This window comes from Urocitellus parryii, chromosome 9 (assembly GCF_045843805.1).
Source record: "Urocitellus parryii isolate mUroPar1 chromosome 9, mUroPar1.hap1, whole genome shotgun sequence".
In the NCBI taxonomy this organism is placed as follows: Eukaryota; Metazoa; Chordata; class Mammalia; order Rodentia; family Sciuridae; genus Urocitellus; species Urocitellus parryii.
The window spans coordinates 135,266,788-135,283,894 of record NC_135539.1 but is presented as its reverse complement, the minus strand read 5'-3'; the positions used below and the strand labels follow the sequence as shown (position 1 = coordinate 135,283,894).

At 33.1% G+C, this 17,107-nt stretch overlaps 1 protein-coding gene across 1 annotated transcript in view; it reads left to right on the top strand.

Moving 5' to 3' along the window:
• The window catches only part of Ralgps2 (Ral GEF with PH domain and SH3 binding motif 2), a 149,503-nt gene that overhangs the window by 114,402 nt on the left and 17,994 nt on the right, over window positions 1–17,107 (top strand). Inside the window, exons 9-14 of the mRNA XM_026388514.2 lie at window positions 1,180–1,317; window positions 2,740–2,830; window positions 6,978–7,045; window positions 8,638–8,773; window positions 9,705–9,856; window positions 13,591–13,645. Coding sequence (XP_026244299.1) covers window positions 1,180–1,317; window positions 2,740–2,830; window positions 6,978–7,045; window positions 8,638–8,773; window positions 9,705–9,856; window positions 13,591–13,645 — 640 coding nt within the window. The remainder of the gene's footprint in view (window positions 1–1,179; window positions 1,318–2,739; window positions 2,831–6,977; window positions 7,046–8,637; window positions 8,774–9,704; window positions 9,857–13,590; window positions 13,646–17,107) is intronic.

The following is a 17,107-nucleotide window of genomic DNA, read 5'->3' as shown; positions in this document are numbered from 1 at the left end:
CCAGTTTAGTATGTGTTTTTTTGTTGTTGTTGTTGTTGTTGTTGTTGTTGTTTTAATCTAGGCTGCAAGTGAAACTTCTGAGATCTAACTCTGTCACTAACAGGTTGTGTGACATTAGTCATATCCTTTTAATAACTGTGTTTTTCGGGCTCTTCATCTATAAAAACTAGACAGATTCTAAATATTTCTTGAAATGTGTGAGAAAACTAGAGAATAGTTGGATATGTAAGATTTTGAATGGGCAGAGATGTGTCTAGAAAACACCCGAGGTGGGGGAAAAAACAGGGCTTATATAGAGGGCATTAGGTTTTGAAAGTTTGGTTGCATTTTCCCTGAAAATTTATGAAAGTGAAATAGTAAGGTAAAAGTTAGGGAAGTATATATTTTTTTCTCTTCAGCTATAGTTGTACATTCTACATGTGCATGGTAAACTCTTAGGAAATATTTTTAATGAGTGACCTTCCATGTTTGGGACTAATGAAACCAAATTATTTTGGGATATGTATTATTTTTATTGGTACAGAGAACATGGAAAGGTGGGAAAGCTGATTTGTATTTGCATAAACACTTTCAGAAATCAAAATGTCAATCTTTGAAACTTAAGATGTTTCTACCTGATGGGGACAATTTTCAAGGTGGTTAAGACCTGGATAATGGTATATCAATTTAAGGTAGGAGTAAAAGACTGATATTAAATAACTTCCCTATGCAAAGCACCAACCAGGCTGGCCAAGGTAACTTCTTCAGACCATAAGGAAACTTCAAAAATAGGTAATGGTTGTGTAAATGTAAAAACTGAGGTTCGGACATTGAAATGACTTTTTCCTATTTAAGAAAACCATTTCTCTCCTGTTTAAGAAAACTTAGTCATTGGCAGAGCCTGTTCAGGAGCTCAACTTCTTTCCATTAAGTCCCATCCATGCTGGAGTTTTTGGTTGCAACTTTAAACCATACATAAAAAAGGTATCATAGGAAGACGTTTACAAAGAACATATTATATGCATGTCTGACTCCAACTTTATGGACATACAAGTCCCAGGTGGTCCCATTGTTGTTATGTTAATAACAGTATATTCTAAGTATGGCATATATTGAAATCTGTAAACTAGCTTCTTCCCTCCCTCACTCTGTTATGCTTTTCCACGCTAGCATATGAATTTATCCAAAATTTTGTTTCAGGTATCTATTTGTCAGATTTAACATACATTGATTCGGCATACCCATCAACTGGCAGCATTCTAGAAAATGAGCAAAGATCAAATTTAATGAATAACATCCTTCGAATAATTTCTGATTTACAGCAGTCCTGTGAATATGGTAAGTTTCTGGGGAACAGTTCTGTCTAAGCCCTTACTGTGCTGTGATTTCATTGATTCACTGACACATTGATGACCACTTCTCATTCAGCAGGGAGCATCAATTTCTCATCTCCACTATAACATAAAGGAAAATCAGAGTTCTTTTGTTTGTCCATTTACTATGTAACTACTTCCATATTCACCCCGGCATTGAACCCAGGGATTCCTTACAAATGAGCTATTCCCCCTGTCCTTTTTAAGATTGTTCTTAAAGAATTGGAGAATTTAGTGTTTGATCTTTCATTTTTTTAAATCTTTTTGCTTTTCTGCTAACAAAGCACAGGGGCAATAAGTAATATTACCACTTCACAGTTATTCTAGCCCTTTATGAAAATTCACAAAATTATTTTCTATTGTCTTGATCTCATTTGCTCTCTGCAGTCTATAAATAGTTGATATGTTTCCCAATTAGGAAAGTAGCTGAGACCATTGTTCCTAATAACAATTAGGAACTGTTATTATTATTAGCTTTCTTAAGTCAGATATTGAGTAAACAAACAATTTTGTTCAAGGTGTATTTTATGGAATGATGTAAGACAGACTAATAATAAATAAGCCTAAATGATTAGAAAAGAGAATTTTAAAAAAATGTTTGAATGTTTTTATTTTGATAGGGAATAAAGTTAGATTATTGATGCATAATTTTTATGGTATTAAAAATGTGTCAGGCTGGGGCTGGGGCTCAATGGTAAAGCACTGTCCTCGAATGTATAATGCACTGGTTCCATCTTCAGCACCACATTAAAAAATAAGTAAAATAATAAAGTTGTAAAAGTTTACATTATTTTATTTTAAATAAATGTGTTTTAAAGCTAACTTTGCATATATACATCTATACTTTTAAGAAAACCTCAAAAGCTTCTTAAAAGGGATAGTGGATTGGAGAGAGGGTAATAGGATCTTACTGAAAGTAAAATAATCCTTTATTCTGTTCTTTTCCCCATTTTTGTTTTTAAACATAACACTACATTGTAATGTTAACTTAGTCTTACTTGAAATTTATAATGGGAGTGGGAGACACATTTATAAATGGAAGCCAAGTTTTTTAAAAAGAAAAATAACTGCCTTCACTTTGTGCATTGAGTTGAGGCATTATATGTAAAACAGTGAAGTCTCTGATTATTTTCCATGAAATTTCTCAAATATGTGGGGCTTTGTAATTGGAGCTGTTTTCTATATAAGTAACGTGCACCTACAGCTTTCTAAATTATCTTTGGTGTTATTTTAAATAAAGTTAATCTCAATAATGTCCTTCTAGAATTGATTTTAATTTTGATGCCATATGGACTTAGTTTACCTTTAATTATTTTTCTTAGCTTAATATTGAGAGTTCTCCTTAAGATATACTTTATCTGATAATTACTTATCACCTTTTGCCTAGATATTCCCATGTTGCCTCATGTTCAAAAATACCTGAACTCTGTTCAATATATAGAGGAACTACAAAAGTTTGTGGAAGATGATAATTACAAGTAAGTTGATCTTCAGAATGAATTTGTACTTTGCCCTGTTCTCTACACTTCCATCCCCATCTATTTAAATACCTAAATTCCACAATCTAGTGGTATGTTAACAGTGGTATATTTCTTTTTAATCACTTGGTATGATTGAACCATTATACAAATACCTGATCTGTTCCTTTATTAAAAAGTATTTTATCCTTCTCAAGTTGTAGAGAGCTGAGGTTTAATAATTCAGATTTTCAATTTCTTCTTTTTGGTATCTTCAATCATTGAATCTTAATGGAAACTGATATTTTAATAGAAAAATTAAACAGTCTACAAAATAGAAAAATCATTCCTTTTTTTAAAATATATTTTTTAGTTGTAGGTGGACACACTATCTTTTTTTTCCCAATATTTTTAGTTGTAAATGGACACAATACCTTTATTTTGTTTAGTTTTTTTATGTGGTACTGGAGTTTGAACCCAGTGCCTCATGCATAGGCAAGCACTCTACCACTGAGCCACAACCCCAGCCCAACACAATACCTTTATTTTATTTTTATGTGGTGCTGAGGGTCAAACCCAAGTGTCTCATGCATGCTAGGCGAGCCACAACCCTACCCCCAAAAGACTCTTTTTAACAGTTATTTTTGGACACATCTTAGAGTTTGTTTCCAGTTTTCATGGATTGAGAGATTATTGAACCTTACCTCTAGATTATTGATGAGTTGCTCCAATATAGACCTTTTCTCTTTATTATAGCAAGTACTTTATGAAAACTTAAAAAACTCCCCTTGCAAAGACCTGATGCCTTTTCCTCTCTCCTTACCATCCAGTGTGTTTCCCAAGGATGGGAATTTTTAAATTGCTATTCCATTACACTTTTCAGTGATACTACTTTACATCATACCTGCTTTTTAAAGGATGGAAGGATTAAGAGCTTATTTCTATAGCAGCTTCTCATTTTTCCTTTAGCTTCATTTGTTAACTTAAATACATATATTTTTTTTTCTTCTTTTTGCCTAGCTCTTTTTTTCTTTTTTAATTTTTCAATAGAGGCAGGATCCAGCTATATTGCCAAGGCTGTTTCTAAATTCCTGGCCTCAAGTGATCCTCCTGCCTCTTGAGTGGGACTGTAAGTGCACATCACCATGCCCAACCTTTGCTTAACTTCAATTGAATTAGTCCCATTGAAAGCTGAAATTCTGGGTATATATTAAAAGTATCATTAATGCTCAGAAACACCTTTATTACCATCTTCCCCAACCCCTGTACACACACCATAATACTATCATTTTTTAGTCCCACACCAAATTTCATTTTACAAAAGGCTTTTTTATGTAGTAACTCATTTGAAAATATATGAGGTCAGTTTTTTAAGTCTGGAGTTTGTTTCACAAATCTGTTGTGCTAGGTTGTAAGTTTCTTGAGTTCAATCATCTGTGTCTTTTATTTTTTCCACTATTTTTTCCATCTCTCTTTCGTTAGTAACATAAAACTTGTGCGTAATAAACACTTAGCAATTTGTCCAATGAGCTGTAGAATAGTTGTCTTAAAACTGAAACTATCTATTAAAATTTTCCTTATCTATCTCAAGAAACCACTAGATTTTTAAAAAGTGGAAATGAATTCTCAGAAAATTTTGCACAATTATAAAGATGGTAAATTTTTACTGACATCAGTAAAAGTGTGATATTTATTCAAATTTTTATTTTGTTGAAAAGATAGACTTAGCCATTGGCACTATTTAGTAATTCTGACTGCCCAGAGCTGATGTGTATACCTTCATATTTATAGGAAGCCTGATGCTGTTATGTTAACTTTTGTTTTTATGAGTGACCAGAACGAGAACAGCCTTCTCGTTATATGAATTTAACAAATATTGATGAAGCATTTGCTATGGTCTGATTACTATGTCAGTTGCTGGGATTATAAAAAGGATGTTGTTCTTGCCCTCGAGAAGCTCAGTCTAATGCATCTAAAACAGATGATTTCAGAACATTGAAACAGTACTATAGTAGAGCTATGCCCAGGATGCTACAGCAGCATAGATAAGGGGACACCTGACCCAACTTTAAAGGAAAAGTAAAGGGAATAGAAACATGGATAGCTGCAGGAGACAGTGTCACCTGAGGCTGCACTTAACAGGTGAGTGGCAGCACATGGAGGGACAAGAGGTACTCTAGGGATAGAATGAGCAGGAAGATGGAGCAAGAAACTGTTTGCTTAGGGAACTCAGGTCATTTGGTGGTGTTGGGACATCTTATGAGAGACTGGAGAAAGATACATTGTTTTTCTGAAAATCAAATTATATTGCATCAGCCTACTAATTAAATGTTGAGAGTTAAGAGAATTTTAAGAGCCATTAAAATTATTAGTTAAAAATGATTTTTATGATGAAGTATATTTAAGTATATTTTAAAATGACTTCATTTACTTAAAGACCTTTGTTTTTCACTATTTCATCTAAATAGCCAGTGTAAGTATACAGATTACATACATATCTTTTAGTCAGGGTGAAAATCTGTTTAATTTTAATACCAGGCATTATCTTTTCTTGATGAATTGGCATCACTTAGTTTATGGTGCTTTGATGATATTATAAGCAACAGAGTAGCAGTCACTACTGTGGCCTTTAAGATGCTTCTGCTTTGTATACAGCTGTCATTTATCAGCTCCTACAGATAGCAGTGTGATTCACCAGGAAGCTCCCCTTTGTTCTTTCTGCTCTGGCACTGGGTTAGGAAATTGTGGTGGTTTTGTTTACTTCTTTGTCTTTCACTTACTGTACTGTAAGCTTCAGAGGGCAGGGATACCACATCTGCCTTCTCCCTTTTACATAATACTGCTGAGCACAGTGCCTAACACAAAGCAGGTGTTCAGTAAATATTTGTCAGATGAATGAATACAGTATAGTTTGTACCTGAATAAACAAACTACCCTAAGAAAAGAAAAGGAGCAGAGAGTTCTGGTTAATCATTCATCTAGTTAATATGTTCATTTTACATTGTCAGATATTTGGAATATAATCATATTTAATTCCCTCCCAGGTTATCAAGGAAATAATTACTTAAAATAAGAGCCTACATTAGATTTGTTTATCATTGTGAAATTCCAATCAATAGAATCTAAATGGTCTTTATTAATTTTCAAAGTCTTAGTAATATTAGACTTCATTTATTATAACAAAGCATTTTCTACCATTTTTGGTATTCTGTTTCCCAAAATTGCCTCCACTGATAGAAATCATAACTTCTTCTGCTATGAAATTCAAAACTGGATATATTATCCTAAGTAGAATTCAAAGACGTAAAAGGGTTGGGATTATGGCTCAGTGGTAGAGCCTAGCATGTGTGAGGCCCTGAGTTCAAGCCTCAGCACCACATAAAAAGATAAATAAATAAAATAAAATTATTGTGTCCATCTATAACTAAAAAAATATTTTTAAAACAAAGACTATTAAGAAACTTTATTTAGGACATGGACTTACTAGGAATTTTGCAAACAGCCTTTTTCTTTGTATAATCTTTTGATAAGTTGATGCTAGAAATAATTTGTATCATATATTAAATACTACATGTGAAGATTCTTAATTTAGTGGCACCTTTGGGATGTTAGGGAGACATTTGTGTTTTTAAATATAACATTTTGTGGCTGTCATTGTAGCTCAGTGGTAGAATGCTTGCTGAGCTTGTGTGAGGCACTGAATTTGATCCTCAGCACCACATAAAATAAATAAATAGATAAATAATAAATAAAGGTATTAAATCCATTTATAATAATTTTTAATTATAAAAATATATATAAATATATGTGTATATAACATTTTAATGTTTTTCTTCTCCCTAATATTTCCTGGAATAACTGTAAGATCAACTTTGGATGAGAGAGATAGGAATCTAACATCTTAGTTTAGGGTTGCTCTGGAAGAAAAATATGCAGCTCAGACAAATTTATAAAAAACATTTTTAGAGGGCTGGGGTTGTGGCTCAGTGGTAGAGCATGTGTGAGACACTGGGTTTGATTCTCAGCACCGAATATAAATAAATAAAATAAAGATCCATTGACAACTAAAAAATATTTTAAAAAAATTTTTTTTAAGTTTTTTTCTGGGAAAATATATTATGTTGTCAAATGTTAATCATTCCATGTGTTTTGTGTTTTTAAAATTCAGGCTCTCATTGAAGATAGAACCAGGTACAAGCACACCACGTTCTGCTGCTTCCAGGGAAGACTTAGTAGGTTAGTGTGTTGCTTTCTGTCTTTACCAAATAATAAATCAGAATACATGATAGGAAAGAATAAACCCCAAAGCAAATAAATACTTAGCAATCTTGTAATGCATGAGAAAAAAAAAATGCTTTGGGGAATAAAACCCATCAGGCTTTCTTGTCAGTTTTTTTCCCTTGGTTTTTTTTTTTTTTTTAAATTAAAAAGTTACTTGTATTTTGTCAGTAATACACAAATAAATGTTACATAATCAAGAAAAACAGATACAACAGAAAAAACAGACAAGAATTTAAGAATATAATATTCTTTTTTTTAATTGTTTTTTAAGTTTATTTTATTACTGGGCCAAGTATCCAAATATAAAAATCCATCCCTACTTTACCTGTTTTCTTACAATAGGGATATTATTGGTACCACAAATAATTTTTTAAAAAAATTAAACCACTCACTATTAAGAAATAATTAATAAGAGCCTTTTTTTGGAGGTGGGGGAGATTCTGGGAACTGAACCCAAAGCTTTATACCTCCTAGGCAAACACTCCACTTCTGAGCTATGTCTCCAGCCTGATAAGTACCTTTTAAAGAATTGCCAGTGCAGTCTTTCATACAAGCTTTCTGTTGTATATTCTAAGAATATTCGAAGTCCCATCTAACATGATGTGAAGAAGTAAGGGAACAAGTTGTGACAGTATCTGGGAGAGAGCACAATCAGTTTGATCTCTTAAATTTGCTTTTTTTTTAATACTTATTTTTTAGTTGTAGTTGGACACAATACCTTTATTTTATTTATTTTTATGTGGTGCTGAGGATCGAACCCAGGGCCTCGCACTTTGCTAGACGAGTGCTCTACCATTGAGCCATAACCCCAGCCCTTAAATTTGCTTCTTTAAATTCCTTTCTTAAAAAATTTTATTCATGCATTATAATTATATTTAATAGCAGATTTATGTATTTGAATATATACATAATTATATACATAATTCCCTCAATCTCCTTCCCCAGAACCTTCCTTTTCCCTCCCTTCTTTTCTGCCCCTGCCCACCCACTTGTTCTGCTGATCTCCCTTCTATTGTTTTTTATTTCTTTTAATTCTTAAAGTAATATTTTGGAGATCTGTGTGCTTCTGAGTAGTTTTTTATTCCCATAAACTCAAGCAAAGTGTCAATGAAGGAGTATAATTTCTAACTTGAATGCATTCTAAGAGGAAACTGAAACAATGAGCAAAGAAGCAATGTATAAAAATAAAAAGCACTGAACCTGGGACTCAAGACCTGGGCATTAAGTGCAGATTTTGTCTGTGAAGTGAGATTCCAATCTAATCTCTTCTAATTCTGCTTCTTGCATTGTAAGTGGAGGAATTATTTACACTGCCTCTACTTAATCCAAGCAAGATGGAAACTAATGGATTTTTATATGGTTTGTGATTCCATGTTTTAGAATTTAGAAAATAAATATTTCTCATGTTCAAGTCAGTATAGAACTAACATTACATTAAAATTTAAATCTCTTTTTATAAACCAAGGGAATAAAAATAAAGTAATCCTTTGAAGCTATTTGAAAATATGAAAATTTCCTCCCCCTCTCTCTTTTAATTGAACCCATAGGTCCTGAAGTAGGAGCATCACCCCAGAGTGGAAGAAAAAGTGTAGCTGCTGAGGGAGCCTTGCTGCCACAGACACCCCCCTCCCCCCGGAATCTGATTCCACATGGACACAGGAAGTGCCACAGCTTGGGTTATAAGTCAGCATTCTTTATCTTATCTTTCAATTTTTTAAGTTATTTATAGTTGAATTTATTTCCTATTTATTAGTGGAACAGAAAATAATGTCCTTGCATAGTTTTTGGGTTGTGGGTTTTTTTGTTTTAATAATACTAGTCTTTCTGATTAAATAAAGCATCTTATTTGTCTAAAATAATTTATTTCTTCCAATACCTGAGTTTGGAAATTATCTGTCCTCAACAGTCCCTATATTTTTTTAATATTTTTTTTAGTTGTAGATGGACATTATATCTTATTTATTTATTTTTATGTGGTGCTGAGGATCGAACCCAGTGCCTCACTCATGCGAGGCAGGCACCATACCACTGAGCTACTGCCCCAGCCCCCAGTCCCTGCATATTTGAAGGAGATGAATGATCATTACAAAGAGCCATCATAAATAAAACTGAGATAGGAGTGTACCATTAAATCATAATCTTTGTATCAAAACAGTTCTTGTTTTGTCTTAACTAAAATAAATAATAAGGTCTAAAAAATTATTCCTAAATACACACAAAGGGAAAATAATTTTTTCTTTGACTTCATTCATTTTGCAATATTGTTTTTCCAAAAAGGAGACCATGTTCACCTCTGCCATGGTTTTTGTGAAAATTGAATAACTTTTCCCTAAAAATGTTTAACAGTTTAATGTACCTTAGGCTCAAGATGGAATTGAAGTATGTTCTAATTATATAGGTAGATCTGACTAGGTTTCCTAAAAAGAAAATTTTTCCTAAACTGTTAGTTTGTAGCTTTTGTGGTAGTATCTGTGTTCATTACTATGAGAGTTCAGAAATAAGTTCAGGATAATGGGTAAGTCTTGTATGTCCTGAATCTTTACATAAAAATATTTTTTATATCCTGGATTGATAACCTAGTAAAAGTTGTGAAAATTTTTCTCTTTGTTTCTAGTTTCATCCATAAAATGAACACAGCAGAGTTTAAGAGTGCAACGTTCCCAAATGCAGGGCCAAGACATCTGTTAGATGATAGTGTCATGGAGCCCCATGCACCATCTCGAGGCCAAGCTGAAAGTTCTACTCTTTCTAGTGGAATATCAATAGGTAAGAAATATTTCTCTAAAAGGTTTATTCTCTAAATGATTATTTAAATAAAATTTAGCTGAAATAAAATTCATTAACACTACCATAAGTAGAGAAAATTTGATTATAAAAAAAAAGTAGCAATTATATACAGGATAAAGGCCATATAATTTGTGATGGTTTTTAAAGTATTGTTTTAGTCCAGAAGAGGACGTATTTGAACACTGGTGGGAAAAGAACATAACTGGCTGGATTGGTGAACTGCATGCAGTTTGTGTTTGGGAATGAAGATGAGGTTAAAATCAAGATGATTCCAAGTTATTCAAATTAAGCAACTGCTTAGATGTTGGTGCTCTTACTAAGGTAGAGAGGACTGGAAGAGCAATCATTTGTAGGTAGTGAGGTGCTTGTGTAGCATGGCCCATTTGGGGGAATCATGAATGATTTGGGACATATTTAGTTCGTATAGTGTCAGGTTGTTGAACTACAAATCTGGAGCTCAATAGTAGTAATGTTGTTTCTGGTGATAGAAGTATGAGAATTAGTGTATATACAGTATTTCAAGCCATGAAACTTGTTGAGTTCACCCAGGGAGAGAGTATAAATAAGAACACTCTTACATTAGGAGGTTAAGTTAATTGTTTTTTTAATGAAAAATTAACTGTCAAAGGAAACTATGAAGGGGAGATCAATGAAGCAGGGAAAAAAGTGTCTCACAGAAGAGGCAAGTGCTAAATGTAGCAAATATCCAAAGCAAAAAGGAGAACTAAGATGGTGATGATAGTGAGCTTTCTGTCACTATACAAATATTGAGATAAATCAACTTCTAAAGAGAAAGGTATATTTTGACTCACAGCATGGGAGATTTCAGTCCATGATCTATTGACCCTGTTGTTTTGGGCCTGTTTCAAGGCAGCACATAATGGCAGAAACACTTTGCAAGACAAAACCCATTCACCTCATGGCCAGAAGTAAAGACCAGGGTCCCACAGTCTGCCTTCAGGGCATGCCCCCAAGTGACCTGAAGACCTCCCACTAGTCCCCACCTCCTAAAAATCACCTCCCAATAATGCCTAATGGAGACCAAGACTTAATATATGTACCTTTGGGGACATTCCACACCTACAATATAGCACATGAGAAAGGGGACTTGACCAGGGGGATTCATCAAGATAAAGGCATTGGCAACCTACAAGAGAATTGCTTCATAGAATGTGGAGGCAAAACCATGGTTGGAGTAGATTTGAAAATGAGAGATAAGGAAACAGCTATTCTGAAGGACCCCAGGAAATGGGGACCACATTGGAAAATGATGTGAGATTAAAAGAAGGTCTGGTTTTTTTTTATTTCCTAAACATTTGTTGATCTTCTGAATCCTCTAACTGAACATTCTTTTTTCATAATTAGAAAATGTACCCATACTATGTTGTTACTATTTTTAAAAAGTAATAAAAGGGGAAAATGTCTTTCTCTCTGATTAGCTACCAGGTTGCTTGAGGGCTCAGCCTGTTATTGTTAATATGATCATCTCATTATTCATGAAAAGCCAATAGAAAGATGCAGATGGAGATTCATTTTCTTGCACATCATGACTTCCTTAGTCCTTCAGAGTTCCAAGCTCTGAAAAGGAAATTGCTTCAGCGCTCTCCAGCACCATTCACCACTTGTTTATCCAATGTTCCCTTTTTGATTAATGCCACTAATTAAATGACAAAAATTTTTTAATAAAAGACAGTTTTAGCACCTGAAAAATCTCCTTATTAATGTTCTAAGTTGCTCATGTATAAATATAAACCTCAATCTAAAAAATAATACACAAAATACTTTTGGAAAAAAGGATTTTTTTTTTGTACATAAAAGCTAGAGTTCAGTATGCCCCATAAAGCAAAAAAATAATTTTTAAAATTACTCCTGTCAGATACATACTATTTGACTTTTTCCCCATCAGACTCTTTTTGCCTTTATGGGATTTTTTAAAAATTTTTTAATTTTAGTTATTCCAAGATTGTTAAGAAGCTAAACATAAAAAATAATTCCATTCTTGTTTGTAAATTAAAGTTATATGGGCATTTTTCTTCCAAAAATTTTCTTTTTTAAAACAAAAGCTTTAGCTTTAACATGAAAAAGAGTAAGTCTGTTACCATAATAGGTATTATTAGGCATACAAAAAAGTGGAGGTTTTAGTTGTAAATTTTATATGCAATAATAGTCTCCAGTGCGGAGACAACAGCCTCAAACCTTCTCTAATGTGGTGTATGTGTCCTGGATAACCTAAATATTCTTGTTTAGCTAAGGGAAAATGAATCAGTCTGAGCTTTATGCTTCTGGAAAAGCTTACATTTTCTACAAATAAGCCATACTAATTATGTTTAAAAGTTTTCAATCTTGACTACATAATGCTGTAAATCAAAAAATAATCTACAAGATCCCACCATCACCTCCACCATGTTACCTCTGATTTCTCATCTTAGCCACATGATATAGAAATTTGTTTAGTGACCTCTGCTGCGCCACCAGCACACTAGCTTCATACTAGAGGTTCCAAACATAGAAGTTAACTAGTGAAATCAAAATAAAGACACATGAAACTCAATTTACCTTTTTCTTGCCCAGCTAAGAGACGGCTTCTCCTGGCTCCTGCCTCAAGCCACCTGGCGGTAGCAGGGTTTACACAAGAGACCAGCAGGAGAGAGGAAGAAGCACGCCAGAGAGCGGGCTTTTGTTGGGGAACAAAAAATTCAGGGGAAAATTCCATCCAATGAAGGTCGAGGGGGACAGCATTCCAAGGTCAGGGTCAGTGATTGGTTTCCAGGTCAGTGGTCAGTCACACCCCCACACGGACAAGCCCTCGAACCTAGAAAGGGTGGGGAAGGCTCTGACACAGCTGGTCTGAGCGCCTCACAACCAGTCAGGGAGATAGACCAATCACGTGCGAGAATGGCTTGCCACAGTGACCTTTATCTCAATTCATCCAAAAATGATACGTTATTAACACATGCCAAATATGAGAGTTTAAGTCTCTTGTGGAACCTTGCTTGTAAAAGTTTGATGGACTACTCAACTTGCCATATTAATCATCTTAACTTTATTCAGAGTCAAAATTAAAATTACTTTTAAATCAATCTAAGCTATTGTGGATTCTTCAAATTCATTCCCTTTCAGGTTTTTTTCCAACTAATTTTAAAGTTTCTATTTGAATACCATTTTAACAAATATTCTGGCTAAAGAGGAAATTGTTACATTGTTAAAGCACCAATTTTTTGTTTTTATTTTTAATTTAGCAATACTGTTATCTTCAACCTTGTTTCTAAAGACAAAGAAATGAATTTCATTAAGCTTTTTATCCTTTGGGTGGTATGAGTTCTGTTACAAAAAGAAATAAGTATGCCCTGAACTTTTTAGGATTTCATGATTATATTGGTCCTAACTTACGACAGACTTGTAAGAAAAATTTTGTCCTCTGCATTCTCTGATGTAGAGAAATTTGTTTCTTAACATAGGAATTTGAACTATAAGTAGGTATGCAAAAATATATTATGCTATTTTGTTGTTTTAGGTAGTCTTGTCAACTGCATTCTAATAGGTTGCAAAATAAATCTAGTAGCTATAATATTAGAATAAAGAATTACTATGTGGATGTTTACCCACAATGTGATTGTTGTTTTATAAGCACAGAGAATTTTATTTTTTAAATAAAAATCCAAGTTTGGAAAATAATTCTGATGTTTGAATAATAGAATAACTTTTGATTTTAGGTAGTAGTGATGGTTCTGAACTAAGTGAAGAGACCTCATGGCCTGCTTTTGAAAGGTAAAAGTAAATGTCCATTTGAACTGCTTTGAATTTATTTAGACTATCTTAAATAATATGATAATACGGGGCTGCAGTTGTGGCTCAGCAGTAGAGCGCTTGCCTTACACGTGTGAGCCACTGGGTTCAATACTCAGCACCACATACTTAAACAAAATAAAGGTTTTTTTTTTTTTTTTTTTTTAAGTATAATAATATGAATATCCCTAAAGGACTATTTAAGTTGCTTGTTGGTAAAAGAAACAAGAAGTTGATATTTAAGTCTGAAATTGTAAGTAATGAGATTGATTGTTGATAGTTTTACATGTTTATTGGTATCTTTAGACATATTTGAATATTAAATACATTTAAAATTATAATAGTTTTTAATAATAATAAAATTTCAATAATAACCAATTATAATTATCTACTCATATATTCACTTGCACATTCAAAAATAAAATTATTTCCTTAATTAAGTCTGTGTAATTTTAAGTAATACTAAGGCATTTAGTGTAATGGTCAACTTTATTCACTTTGTCAAGGGCACATTGACTTGGTAAATTTTAAATTGTACTATATATAAAACAGCTTGAAGTTTGAGTTCAAAATTTTAGAGAGTACAGAGTCTATATAGTATTTGGTACTCCAATATCAGCTGTGCTCCCTTCTTTCCTTGTTGCTTTAAGCTATAAAAACTGTCATCTATGTGGAGTAAATATGTTGTGTTGAACTTTAAATACAAGATTTCCCTGAGAATGTAGCCAGACAGTTTAATAGTTCAGGATTCTTACATATATCTGACCACTTCAGTATTACCATTCTCAGACTCAAAGTCTCTATTTTGTATATGAACTATGCAGCTAAATTTCTAAGCAACATTTAAATTGTATGTTACTGTCACAGGAAAACTGGAATTGCAGGTGGGAGGGAAAGGGAGTGAGAAGGGAAATCGCATGGAAATGGAAGGCGATCCTCAGGGTTATACATAAGGACATATAAGAGGAAAGGAGGGGTAAGACAAGATAATACAAATCGAAGAAATGATTTACAGTAGAAGGGGTAGAGAGAGAAAAGGGGAGGGGAGGGGAGGGGAGGGGAGGGGGGATAGTAGAGAATAGGACAGACAGCAGAATACATCAGACACTAGAAAGGCAATTTGTCAATCAATAGAAGGGTAACTGATGTGATTCAGCAATCTGTATATGGGGTATAATTGGGAGTTCATAACCCACTTGAATCAAATTGTGAAATATGATGTATTAAGAACTATGTAATGTTTTGAACGACCAACAATAAAAATTTAAAAAAAAAAGAAAATATTAAATATTCCTTTAGGGATATTTGTATTATTATACTTTTTTTAAAAAATACCTTTATGTGTTTACTTATTTAATTCCCTACCAGTGTCTTTTTCATAGAAAACAAATTAAATTTGAATTGATTAATTTCACTTTTTTTATTTGGGAAATTAGATCCTTGTTCCTGATGAAACTTCATAAAGATTTCTCATTATTACATGATAAGATTTTACTTATAAGCCCTATATTTCAAAATACTTGTTAATCTTTTCTTCTCTAATTATCAGTGTTCCCAAGTTGTGTTCTAATTTGGGAATTCTTTTTTAAAATATTTATTTTTTTAGTTGTAGTTGAACACAATAATACCTTTATTTTATTTATTTATTTTTATGTGGTGCTGAGGATCAAACCGAGGGCCTCGCACATGCTAGGCGAGTGCTCTACCACTGAGCCACAACCACAACCACAACCCTATTTTGGGAATTCTTAACAGTTTGTTTTTTTGTATTGTTTCTCTTCCCACTTTTACTTTCATTCTCTAAATTTGGGTTTGTCGGAAATGGCAGAAACACAAGAGTTGCCCTTGGTATGCTCTCTGAATTTGTACAAATTGTCTTTCCCTCTAGAAAGAGTATCTTGATTATAAAGTGTATTATTAATTTTTAGATAAAAAGTACTGAGTAAGCCAGGCATAGTGACACAAGCCTATAATCCCAGCAGCTCAGGAGGCTGAGACAGAGGATCATGATTCACAGCCAGCCTCAGCAACTTAGCAAGGCACTAAGGAACTCAGCGAGACCTTGTCTATAGATAAAAATACAAAAAACGTGGGGGGGAGGTGTTACTGGGTATGTGGCTTAGTGATTAAGCATCCCTGGGTTCAATCCCCAGTACCAAAACAAAAAACAAAACAAAAAAAAAAAGGTGATGATTAAGAAAATTGTTTTTTAAAACATTGTTTGAGTTATAAGTGAGTACCCTAGGGTGATGGTGTTACTAAACCCTTCTCATCCCAGCAGGTTACATATGAATACAGTACTTAATGGTGTTACCTTCACATCTCAAAACATTTTATCATTTACAATACATGTTTTCCTTTGCAAAAATGTGCAGCTAAGCTGGGCATGGCAGCACACACCTGTAATCCCAGTGGCTTGGGAGGCTGAGGCAGGAGGATCATGAGTTCAAAGCCAGCCTCAGCAAAAATGAGGCACTAAGCAACTTAGTAAGACCCTGTCTCTAAATAAAAAAATTAAAAAAAAAAAAAAAGGTGCAGCTAAAAAAAAAAAGTGACAGTTTTAACTCCTTTTGTCCCATTGTCCCAGATGTGAAATACCAATGGAAACTTAAATATAGTATATGATATAATTGCATAATCATAACAAGAAGAATATAATTAGATTATAATAAAATATATATATGTAAGATCTAGATTATTATTTCTAACATTGTTTAATGCACTTGTATCAATTTCACTGAAATAGAGAAAAAATGGAATTTAATGAGTTAAATTAGTGGCTCTTGGAACATTTTGTAACTGTAAAATGGGTGCTGCCCAGCAAAATTTGGTCATGAAATAATAAGTGAATATAGAAATAAAATTTAAAACATTATGTGTGGATAAGGAACTTGAAAACAGTACCCTGAATTTTAGAATCATTTTCTGTTCTTATTTCCTATAGAGACATCAAATGTGTTGTTGCTTAAGATACTAAAACATTGTCTTTTGTTTTAAATATCATTTGTCATTAATGCTGCTTATAGCTTTCCCCAGGCAGAGTAGTATCAGTGTTTCAATGTGTTTGTATTTATTTCCTTTGTTAAGTATGAGGTGGCATTTGGGGTAAACACTAGCTCATTCTTTTTTTGTAATTTATTGACTTTGTCAATTGATGTAGAACTAAAATAAGAATAATATATTTATTCTTCAGTTTGTCTCCTTTCTTTTTTTCTTTGATTTACTATCAAGAATAAAGAGGTTTTCCTATTAGTTTTAAGTTTGCAAGCCACATTGCTTTTAGGTGTCTTCATAGGGACATGTAATAATTATGAATTATATAAATAAATCTGGGCATCATATTTAAACTGAAATCCAAGAAGTAGAATAGAAATAAGGATTTATGGAACATTGTTCAGGTTTTTATATTATTTAGCTATTTTTAATTCTTTTGGTTGACAGATT